This window comes from Diabrotica virgifera, chromosome 4 (genome assembly GCF_917563875.1).
Source record: "Diabrotica virgifera virgifera chromosome 4, PGI_DIABVI_V3a".
NCBI classification, from domain to species: domain Eukaryota; kingdom Metazoa; phylum Arthropoda; class Insecta; order Coleoptera; family Chrysomelidae; genus Diabrotica; species Diabrotica virgifera.
In genome coordinates, this window is record NC_065446.1 from 92,509,918 (window position 1) to 92,523,272 (window position 13,355).

At 30.1% G+C, this 13,355-nt stretch overlaps 1 protein-coding gene across 1 annotated transcript in view; it reads left to right on the top strand.

The window, feature by feature from the left end:
- Window positions 1-4,200: 4,200 nt before the first annotated feature.
- LOC126883059 (MTOR-associated protein MEAK7) overlaps window positions 4,201-13,355 on the top strand; it is an 86,728-nt gene continuing 77,573 nt past the window's right edge. The window contains exon 1 of the mRNA XM_050648268.1: window positions 4,201-4,584. Within this exon, the coding sequence (XP_050504225.1) occupies window positions 4,453-4,584 (132 nt within the window). The 5' untranslated portion in view covers window positions 4,201-4,452. The remainder of the gene's footprint in view (window positions 4,585-13,355) is intronic.

Genomic DNA, 13,355 nt, shown 5'->3' on the forward strand with positions numbered 1-13,355 from the left:
CGAAAATTTGTCGAAACTGTCTAAATTCAACAATGTTTTGTGTTCTTGGTGTGCTATTTTTTTCCGTATAACTAGTTCCCGTAATTCAGGTGTAAACCACGGAGGAAATTTCTTAGCAGATTTTTTTTTATGGGGACATAAATCTCGATTATTGAAAATAAGACATCGTAAAATATATTAATCATTTCATCTAAAGACTTACCCAACAGCAAATCATTCCACAAAACTGCACCTAAACAATAATTAATAACTTCAAAGTTTGCATTTTTAAAATCGTAATAATATTGTTCTGGAATGTTATCAGTGTTAGTATTTTTAAATCTTAAAGAAGTTACAAGTGGAGGGTGGTGATTATCGGGGGTAATGAGATCATCTATTAATTTTGAGACTGTGAGAAGACTTTGAGAAAATACTAAATCCAATAGAATACCTCTCTCATTCACAATATTCGAGCACTGAAAAAGATTATTGAATACAACCATATTTGATAATAAATCAATAGCATTAGTTTCAAGAAGATTAGCTTGTAAATTAGGTGTAGCTTCAGATGCCAGATTATTCATTCGCCAGTCACAATTAGGAACATTAAAATCGCCAAATATATGAAAACAAGCTTTAGAATATTCTTCGCTAAGTGTGTCTACATCCTGACAAAATGTTTCAAATACATCTAATGATTCCTTTGGCGGTATATAAACACTACCTATCACTTGAGGACAATTATTACCAACTACAACAAACAAGTTTTCAATAGTTCGAGAAGTGTCCAACTGACGGCTTGTGAAGGACTTGTGAACTGCAATTAAAACTCCACCGCCTCTTTGTAAGGTACTCGTATCTGCGGAACGATCTCTTCTGTATACATTATAGTCATCGAAACCTAATTCTCCATCATGAAATTCATCATTTAACCAAGTTTCAGTAAAAATAATAATATTATAATTTGTTGTGGAAATGTTTCGCTTCAATATACATAATTTGGTACGTAAGCCTCTAACATTTTGATAATAAATATTGAGTTCGTTTGACACTGACTAAAAGTTTTTTGGGACAATTTTTGGAATATTGTTTACATATCTTATAATTAAGTTATTCTCACCTTGATCTTGGGGTAGTTTAAGTTCTGCTTTGAGATCTTTATATTGTTTTACCTGCATAGGAGTTTGGTCCACATTGACGAAAATCTTTTTGTCTTTATTTATATTCTTTCTATTCTTAATAACAGCTAGTACATCATGGGTATTCGATAATATTACTTTCAATGGCCGCTTTTCAGTTCTGTTATTTTTCTTTCCCATTCTGATTGCCTTAATAATCGGAATTTCTTCATCTGAAACTTGCTTGAAAATTTGTTGGACAGAGTGGATATCATCAACCGCATTGCTGTTCTCAGGTAAATTAAAAATCATTATTATTTTTCGATCTAATTTGCCGCTCATTCAATTCACTAATTATTTCGTCAGTATTTAATTTTTGAGTATGCATAAACTCATTACGAAGCTCATTAAATTGTAATTGTAGATCATTCACTTTTTTAATAAGTTTTGGAACATATATTAACCCTTCTTGACAATCGTTGCAAAAAAATTTCAAAGAACGCTGCTTTTTTAATTCCATTACTTTGAACTGTGTTGGAGAAAGGTCACTACACTTACGATGAATAAACCTGCTACAGCTATCACAACTAATGAAATTTTTTTCATCACAATCCATAATCACATTTATAACAATTATTCATGTTTGAAAATATAAATATTAGACTGGTTCTTGATTATCTTGTTGGTTTTTGTAATACTCCTTAATTACTATTAAATTATTTTTATTGAAAACTAGATGAATTATTCAAATTTTTGAGAATATGCTAAGAGATTTTAATTACTACAATACATCACCGAATAGACTGCTTTTTGAGCTTTATGTAGATACCAAATAACACAACAAATTATGCTTAAAAACCACATCAAATGTCACTTTATAGAGAAACAAACAATAACGATGAGTACAGTTTGAAGTCAATCAGTCTACTATATAATTCAATCAGTCTACTTTTATAATTCGATATGTAAAAGGCCGAGATCCTGTTGAAAGGTTTCTGAAATGAGCTTCTGGTGCTCTGAGCTTCGCTGGTGTCGCTCCTAGCGGATTAGTAATGCAACTTTCACCGGTAATTGTTAAATTTATTATTTAATTATTATCGCTTAATATTTACAACGCAAAAAAGTAATTAAATTGTAATCGATTTTTTTAAGATTTTGCTAATAATTTTGACGTTCTATTGATGAAATATTAATTTCTTAACTTCGGATACTTTAACCCACATAACAATTTCATGTTCTTAGTAGATTCATAGAACATACTTTTCAGAAAAAGTATATACTAAGAATATGCGTAATTACCATTGCGAATGTGCATAGCACATACTGCCCATATAGCACACAACGTCCAATGTAGGTCCATATAACGTACATTTAAAGTCCAAACGTCCATGGACCAAAACTGGACGTACTATGTACGAACATTACGGGACGTCCATTGGACGTTTGATTTCAACGTACATTGGACATCCATTTGTAGTCCATGGATATTTTACACAAAACGCGACTATTATATTAAGTCCCAATACAAACTAAATGAGAATCTTCTTGACAACGTTGTCGCTCTTCGCGCTATCGGTCGTGAAAGGTGTAGTATTAGGCAGGTACTTTTAGGGGATTATCGCTGTTAATAATTGTTGAGGAATACTGAAGGATGGTTTATTTATGATAATTCACAGAATGGCAAACGCGCTTGTAATATACAACAACGGTACTGACTCTAAAAATAGTTTGGAACAGAATCAGAACAGAGAAACAGTTTAATGTGCATGCTTCCTAGGGCGTCATTATCTGAATCTCGTCTTTATGAAAATACATCCTGTGATATATTTGTGTTTTCTGTTTATCGTGCAAGTGCAGTCGTGCATTAATGAAGTTCCTAGTTCCTATAATAAAGTATATATTATAATGAAGTTATAGTAAAGAGAAATAAAAAAGGTCTTTTGTGTAATATTTTTAAGTATCTATAAGTTTAGTATTATAAGGAACCATTTCCTATAAAAGCTTTTTGCTATGTATTCACAAAATTATGGATACTAGATTGCTTTCTGAAAAGTGCCCTACAAATGTGAAATGTCCATAAGACGTACATTGAATGTACATAAGGTGTACACTGAAAGCTCCAATACAACGTACAATGTACGTTTGTAGCGGACGTTCTATGGACGTCCAATTTTGTGAACTCTGGACATTCGTTGGACGTCCATCGGATGTCCATTGTACCTTAGCGGGACGTCCATTGGACGTTCCAATGTACGTCCATTGGATGTCCATAAAACGTACTTGTACTATCTGGGTGAGTATATACTACATTACAGTACTTAAACGTTCTATGTATATACTTAGAATGTACTACCGCACTTCTTTTCAGTATATACTAAGAATATACTTTTTAGAACATTCTAAGGACGTGCTATAAACCTTCTATTTATATACTTAGAACGTACTACCGCACATCTTTTTAGTTTATACTAAAAACGTACTTTTTAGAATATTCCAAGGAAGTGCTATAAACCTTCTATTTATATACTTAGAACGTACTACTGCACATCTTTGTATTAGAAGAATATATTTTTAAGGATATTCTAAGAAAGTGCTATCAAGTGCTATATTGCTCAGAAGTATGTTTTCAGCATCACCTAATCTCATCTTTTAGGTTCTACTGGTTCTACCAAATACCTATTATATTTACATATTTTAATGGCAAATGAGAATGTAGTTAGTACCTACATTCTGCAATATTACTTAAAAAGTATATAAATACATATTTATAAATTAATCAAATAAATTTCTTTAAAATTGTATTCTTCCTGCTGTAGGCCTTCTATTTGACAGTTCGACAGTGTTGCCACATCTAATATGACGGACAATTCAAATAAAGGCGGCCATGGTTTAAATCTACGATTTGTTAAAAAAGGGAACGCCTATGAATACTCGAAGAGTTTCGGACAAAACTATGCTTATTTTGTAACAATAATTCATATTCATATTTATATGTAATTTAAAATTCGATATTCTCATGTAAAAAACTTCACGCTTCTGTCAAATGTGCCACGTGCCACCTCTACCTCACAACAATCAAGTGTCAGTGTCAAGTGTCATACAAAAACTGTCAAAAATATTTGATTATCTGGATTATAAGAAAAATTTTTAAACACTATCAAAGATGAAATTTTGATAAGAGAGATGTAGATAATAAATCGAAAGCATAAAATCAAATATGCTCACAGCTTATCTTTATCAACATTACTATTACTGTTATCAAAATAATTGTATTGGAGCAATTAACAGTGAAATCCAAAATATTGATTGTTAATATCAGAATAAGAAATCTTTAAAATATATTAAATATTGTGTCATGGGAGCTAATAGTAGTAAAAAGTTAGCAGCAAAATGTCCCTTCTTATCCAAAGACGAGCAACTGATTGTTAGTAATTCTTTCAAACTTGCCAGTAAAAATTCAGAGAAGATCAAAGAGGAAGAACTGAATGTAAGTACACATAAGTTTGTTAAAGTATAGTGACACTGCATGTTCGTAGCATATACACTACAATAAATATACTTGTATTCCACCTATTTTTATAAAAGGGTGTTAAAAAATAAATAAAGAACTGTGATTGTATATATGTTGGACTTTTAAGTATAAGTGGAATATTACAATATAAAACAATTAATGTATATTCATGTTATATCATAAGTTATATCATTTAAAATCACATGTACTAGCAAATCACACAAATTGTTTAAACAAATAACATTTTGATCTTACATAATTTAGGCAACGTAATTTTATTGTATTTTATTTGTTTAATGAAAAAGTAGTTGCGAATAAAGTATTTGACACGTTGGCTGCTATAATGTTAAAAAATAATGGGTCCCTACGGCCAAGAGGCTCTGGTTTTTATGCTATTGAGACAACTATGGTGTGTCATGCAGCTGTTATGAAAACAGCATGAGTGTTTAATAAGAGTATCTAATGTGTTAAGAAATAATATCCATATAATATATACTAATTTTTATGTAGTGTTGTCTATTTTTAAATCATTAATAGGATACCTAAGTTATAGGTCTGGATACCGCGTATGAAAAAAAAGTTGATTAATAGCAAGCTGAAAATTTGTTAATAGCTTAAGGGTGCCTAGTCGGATAAACTTTGATATATGGGAACACTGGAACAGGGGCAGTTTTAATTGTGGAACAGGTTAAAAATTTGGAACGGTTACACCATGAAAACGGCACATTTATTTTGTCCGACAGAACAGACTTAAACTCTCCGAACAGAGATTAAACTCTCATGCAAAAAATCAGACTATCACCTGTCATAATTCCTGTCATTTGATATATTCTACATGTTCCACTCATTAAAACGTCCATTTGGTGATAAATAGCAGTCTAATTTTTGCATGAGAGTTTAATCTTTGTTCGAAGAGTTTAAGTCTGTTCTGTCGGACAAAATACATGTGCCGTTTTCGTAGTCTGACCGTTCCAAATTTTTAACCTGTTCCACAATTAAAACTTCCCCTGTTCCAGTGTTCCCATATACAGTAGGAAAAATGAAAGAATACCCATGAACGAACATATAAAACACGCTGTATTTTCCTGTCACCGTGTCATACAAAAAATTGGCCAGCGCAACTACATGTAATAATTATTATTACATGTACTTGCGCTGGCCAATTTTCTTTGTGACACGGTGACAGGGAAATACAGCGTGTTTTATATGTTCGTTCATGGGTATTCTTTCATTTTTCCGACTGTATCAAAGTTTGTCCGACTAGACACCCTTAAGCTATTAATAAATTTTCAGCTTGCTATTAATCAACTTTTTTTTCATACGCGGGATCCAGACCTATTAGGTTATGCATCTGTGAAGATTTGAATTTACTCTCAAAATACCAAGTCTGTCAATTGAAAGAGCTCAGTTTGTTTTTATAAAGAGTTCACTTTCGATTCCTATCTTGGTCAGTTCAGGGGTCCCACAAGGCTCATATGTGGGTCCTCTTCTCTTTAACTTGTTTTTTAATGATATTTCTGAGGTAATAAAAGTTTGTCAGTTTTTGCTATTTCCTGATGACCTTAAGCCAGCGTTTCCCAACCGGTGGGTCCCGACCCACTAGTGGGTCGCTGGCGGATTTCAGATGGGTCACGGCGTAGCTCTTATAGTAGCTGAGAGAGTACGGTGACTGTGTTCTTTATTTTATTCTATCATCATGGGTGAGGGATGGGTCGCGAATATGAAAAAACATCAAAAGTGGGTCGCCAGACATAAAAGGTTGGGAACCACTGCCTTAAGCTATATTTCAAAGTTTCAAATCTGTCTGATTGTCTAAGGATCCAGGAAGACTTGACTTCTCTATACAATTGGTCTCTTTCCAATTGTCTCTAGTTAAATAAAGATAAGTGTTTTGTTATATCCTTTAGCAAATCTAAAAATTAGGTTGCATTTGACTATCACATTAATACAAGTGTTCTATCAAGAGTGATTGAAATAAAAGATTTGGGGGTGTTATTTGACAGTTCCTTGTCATTTATCCCACACATTAACAATTTGTCAAATAAAGTGTACCGTAATCTAGGTTTTATCACAAGAAACTCTGGAGATCTTTCCGTACCCACATACAGAATTTTATATCTTACTTTCCTCTGTAGCATCCTGTCTTATTCTTCTATAGTATGGTCACCATACTATTTTAACCATATTTACACCCTTGAAAAAATTCAAAATAAGTTTCTTCGGATTTGTGCTTATAGATTAAACTTAAAGAACGTCTTCAGTGGAATTAGGGTCAAGGCTAAATATCAGTTCCTTAGCCAAGCCACACACCAAAGAAACATGAAACGAAAAACATGAAACATGAAACGAAAAACATGTTTCATGAAACTAAAACACTGCTAAACAAATCTCAAAATCCGCCTACCAATGAAACGAGTATGATTCATGCTCATGACACATTTTTATTTTCGGAGAGTTTCACAAATGGCCGGACGTATATTTGTTTAGCACTGTTTTATTCCCATGAAACGTAATTTACGTTTCATGTTTCTTTGATGTGCGGCCTGGCCTGCCTTAGAAGACTACAGAACTAAATGTGATTTAATTTTTCTCTATAAACTACTTGACCATACCACCGACTGTTCTGATTTATTAAGTCTTATCAACTTTAGATGTAGCACTAGAATTCATAGAGACATGCCCTTATTTTCTATAAAACACTATCACACCAACTATGGCAAATTCTCTCCAATTAACAGGATTCAGACACTGGGAAATGACTTTAGTCAATCTTATGATCTGGTGGATACAAGATCTATAAGATTTAAGCACTGCCTGAGTATGTAAGGAATCGAAGATGAGTGACCTTTACCTTTAAGTCTTCATTTCATTTGATTTTAATTGTCAGAGATTTTCATTTTAATAATATCGATACATTTTTGGCAAAGTAACATAAGTGACATTTTTGGCGAATCATGTTTTTCCATTAAACAAATGCTCTTATTGTTTAGAAGGTACTGCCACAGTGTTGTAAGCCTAGACATATTATGTTTGAATTAATTCTAGACTTGCTACACTTTGGTAGTACCTTCTAAACAATAATAGCTTTAGTTTAATGGAAAAACATAAAATGTCACTTACGTTACTTTGCCAAAAATGTATCGATATTTTCAGGAAATTTAATTTACTTAAATTATAATCATTTGTTTAACAATATTAGTTTAGTATTTGTGTTTTGGTTAGGATACTTTATTTTTGTTATTTGTAAAAATGGGGACATCCCGTAGTAAATAAATAAAATAAATAAATAAAAAAATATAAAAAAAGTCAACTGAAACAGTGTTGAATACAAACTATTGTAATTATTACATAAAACAGTAGATATTTGTCATTATAAGAAAAATGTCCATAAACCCAAAAAATGTATTGTTTAATAATTAATAAGTCTAATCAGATTATGTTATACAGACGATGTAAACTTAACGGGATGAACCACAAGAGAGACCAGAACTTTATGTGGACCTTGAAGAAAATGCCAAAGAAATGTGGTTAGCCATCAACTTAGATAAAACTAAAGCCCTAATACAAACAAGGAAACAATGAAACTTGCAGAATTTGACAATGAACGAAGCTAATATTGAGGTAGTAAAACAGCTCACATATGCTTTTTCTCATGAGGATTTTTCAGTGCGTCACAGTTTTTCGATTTCTTTCTAACGCATTAAATTGTATGTGACAGAAAAAAACGCACATCGGTGATTACATTTCGTCGGTGACATTTATAACATTTATTCTAGTTGTCAATAGATGGCGCCATAATCGAAAATAAAATAATTTTCGATTATAATCTGAACAATTTATAAGACTATACAAATCAAAGAAAATACCATTTTATAAATGCAATAAACACAATTGATTTGTTTTTATGCCAAATTGCAAATAAAATCACAAGCAGACTATTTTTTGGTTCCTCCAGTTGTTCACCCACCACTATGTATTAAGTTAAATATTGGTGTTGTAGAGGGTGAAGATGGTCTCGAGTTTGATGGATTCTATAGAAACTTTAACTCTGCAAATTTTCAAGATATTATAATGTTTCTGAATCAATTTAACTCGGACATTTTACTTTTAAATAAGCCTCTTGAAACTATGTTAAACATTTTTTATGAAATAATTTTTATTGCAGTGGATATATTTGTTCCTTTAAAGAAATTTTCGGGCAGAAAATTCCTGGTATGGTTCTCAGTTGAACTAAAAAATTGTATTATTCAAAAGAAAAAATTGCACAAAAGGTATAAACAAACACAGTCAGCTGATGACTATCGGGAGTTTTCTAGGTTGAGAGAACTATGCAAAAATCTGACGCAGGAATGCTATGCTCAATATGTGCACTGTACTGAAACAGCTATTAGCTTTAACATAAAAAAATTTTGGTCATTTGTTAACAATAAAAGGAAAAGCAGTTCTTTTCCAAATACACTTAATTATTTGGATAAGACTAGTTGTTCTGGGGAGGAAATATCGAACATGTTTGCTGATTATTTTTCGACAGTGTACTCACATGATAATATTAATATTCCCACTCATGAAATATCCACATCCAATAACCATATTCCACACCTTGATATTAAAATATCAGATATATTTAGTAAACTCTCTTCTTTGGATGTTAACAAAGGGCCTGGACCCGATGGGCTACCTACCTTATTCTTAAAAAAATGCTCCTTTATTCTTTCAAGACCTCTGTACCACATTTTCAAGCTCTCCCTCCAAACTGGAATCTTCCCCGACTACTGGAAAGACAGCTTTCTAAAGCCCATCTTTAAATCTGGTGACAAAACCTGTGTAACAAACTATCGTCCCATCAGTATAATCAGTGCAATCCCCAAGGTATTTGAAAGTCTGGTATGTGACATTCTAACCCCTCTATCATTGTCATGTTGTCATAGGTATTCATATCTAAAAACATCCGAAAGCCTGGATCCGAAGTCAACACAACTTACACTGGGAGAGTGTACCTGGTCAAACACATGGCAAGATGTATATCGGACAGACATGTGCTAGTAGGGCTGAGTTACTGCTGAAAACAAGCAGATACTTTTGTATAAACAGATTATAAAACCTATATGGACCTATAGCATCCAGCTATGGGGCTGCGCTAGAAATACTAATTTAAACATCATTCAACGATTCCAAAACAAAGTACTAGGAACATTGTCAACGCTCCATGGTATTATAGGAACAGTGACCTCCATAGGGACCTAGACATGGATACTGTTAACAAGACCATAGAAAAATTTGCCAAGAGTCATGAGCAATGACTTCTTCAACACTACACACGTTCTGTCCGTCAACGTGTTAACTTTTAAATATCTTTAAATAAAAATTATTTACAATCTCTCAAAAATAAGAAAATTATGCAATTTTTTCCCTCTCCTGTAAAAATAGTAAAAATGACTTAGCGGTGCTGTTAGATAAGCTATGATATGCTATCTAAAGGCCTTATAAACCCTTAGCTAGATTTCAAATATATTTGAACATACACTGATTTTTGCAACTCATCTCTATGAAATCTAATCTAATTTGTTCAAATTTGATTAATCACTTATCTGTATATTTTCTTAAGGGTATATATATATATATATATATATATATATATATATATATATATATATATATATATATATATATATAAGAAGACAATGAGTCTTTGCTGACAGTAAATGTACAGTTTTTGGTTATTGGGTTATGCAGCAATTGATAAGTGTACTCTTTTAAGTCTTTATTCCGAGCTTTCGTTCATGATTATGAACATCGTCAGGGTGCTACAATTATATTATATATGTGAAACAATATGAAAATATGTATATAAAATTATATGTACTTACAACTTATTGAGGATATTTCAAATAGGTGGTCATTAAAATGAGAATTGTACTTATTAAAATGGTCATGTAATGTCTCGATAAAACAAAATTATTCAAATAAAAATTTTTATAATTTAGTTCAACTTCAAAATCGACGAAATATAAAATGACACTTGGACATTCATGACATGGCATTATTTGAAATATCTAACAAAAATTTTTAAAGATGATCAATTTAGTAAACGACCAATAGGGTCAATGATAATTAAGAAAGTATTTTTTAAATATTATAAATTACTGTTGAAATTATAAATTAAGGTAAAATTTAAAAAAATTAGTAAGATTTTTTGATCAAGTTTAATTAGAAGTTTTAAATTATTTATATAAAAGTAATTTATAAAGTTGTTGACAAAAATTAATTTATACAAAAGTAATTTATAATGTTGTTGACAAGTCAGAGTATCTAGAAGAGGAGTTAGGAGATAACTCACGATTATCTAAAAATAGTAGATAAGAAAACATTTCATTTAGGTGGCCTATATGATATAGTCTATATATATATATATATATATATATATATATATATATATATATATATATATATATATATATATATATATATATATAGGCTATATACTGATATAGGCCACCTAAATGAAATGTTTTCTTATCTACTATTTTTAGATAATCGTGAGTTATCTCCTAACTCCTCTTCTAGATACTCTGACTTGTCAACAACATTATAAATTACTTTTGTATAAATTAATTTTTGTCAACAACTTTATAAATTACTTTTATATAAATAATTTAAAACTTCTAATTAAACTTGATCAAAAAATCTTACTAATTTTTTTAAATTTTACCTTAATTTATAATTTCAACAGTAATTTATAATATTTAAAAAATACTTTCTTAATTATCATTGACCCTATTGGTCGTTTACTAAATTGATCATCTTTAAAAATTTTTGTTAGATATTTCAAATAATGCCATGTCATGAATGTCCAAGTGTCATTTTATATTTCGTCGATTTTGAAGTTGAACTAAATTATAAAAATTTTTATTTGAATAATTTTGTTTTATCGAGACATTACATGACCATTTTAATAAGTACAATTCTCATTTTAATGACCACCTATTTGAAATATCCTCAATAAGTTGTAAGTACATATAATTTTATATACATATTTTCATATTGTTTCACATATATAATATAATTGTAGCACCCTGACGATGTTCATAATCATGAACGAAAGCTCGGAATAAAGACTTAAAAGAGTACACTTATCAATTGCTGCATAACCCAATAACCAAAAACTGTATATATATATATATATATATATATATATATATATATATATATATATATATTCTTAAAATATAAGTTTACATATTCGAATATCCAGAATTTTCATGTTGAGTTCATTATCATCATAAAAATAGCTTCTTGAATTATGAAAATTTCAAACAGCATATACAGTATGTCCCTGTAAGTTATGTCCATATGGAAAACTTTTTTATTATTAATCGTACGAAAAGAGTTGTTCTTCATAAAAAGCTCTGCGTGGCCCAAAACCTAAAATTTAACCATAAAATATCAAATTTTTTGAATATTATACGAGGTATGTCAAAAAGTTTGAATTTCACTCAAGAGTAAAGTAGCTTTATTTTTCACAATATTGAAAATTGCTATTATGAAAAGTTGTTTGGAATTAAAAACTATATTCTAGTATGCAATTACACTCTTCTAATTGAAAAATTTATTTTGAAAAATTATCGATAACTAACATTATTTTCAGTTATTTCAATTCAGATAACTGTTTTATTATTAATTTTTATGAAAAAAATGATTCTTAATAAAAAGTTCTGCATGGTCTAAACCCTAAAATAAGATGGTTATCTTATGTCAGATTTTATCAATTTCATACGAGGTATGTCAAAAATTATGAATTTCGCTTAAGAGTAAAATACGTTTATTTTTCACAATATCGAAAATTGTTATTATGAAAAGTTATTTAGAATTAAAAACTATGTTTCGGTATGTAATTACATCCTACTAATTGAAATATTCTGAACTATAAAGGTACTTTACTTTTGATCTAAATTTTTTTTTGACATACCTCGTATAAAATTGATAAAATTTGATATATAATGGTTGTATTTTAGGTTTTAGACCGTCCAGAACTTTTTATTAAGAATAACTTTTTTCGTAAAATTAATAATAAAAGAGTTATCAGAACTGAAATAACTGAAAATAATGTTAGTTATCCATAATTTTTCAAAAAAAAAAAATTTTTTCTAATTAGAAGGATGCAATTGCATATTAAAATATAGTTTTTAATTCCAAACAACTTTTCATAATAGCAATTTTCAATATTGTGAAAAATAAAGCTACTTTACTCTTGAGTGAAATTCAACCTTTTTGACATACCTCGTATAACATTCATAAAATTTGATATCTGATGGTTGAATGTTGGGTTTTGGACCATGCAGAACTTTTTATAAAGAATAACTTTTTTTCGTAAAATTAATAATAAAAAAGTTTTCCATATGGATACAACTTACAGGGACATACTGTATAATAATACCCTTCTTAAGTTGGGAAGGGCCGGTTTCACTAACAACAAATAAATCATGAATAGTTATTTGTCGAATAAAATTTATTAGTCGATAATATTTGTATTCTGTTTCAATACAATTTTGATAATTTAAAGTTAAACTGACGAATTTTCTTGTTATGGATATTTAAATCGAGATCAATTTGTCAATTTATTCGAAGAGTAAATAATTATTTGATAAATAAATAAAATAAGTCTTATTTGACATTAGTGAAACCTAGATGGGTCAGATTTATTGGTCGAATAACTTTATTCATCGAATAAACTACTATTTGTCGTTGGT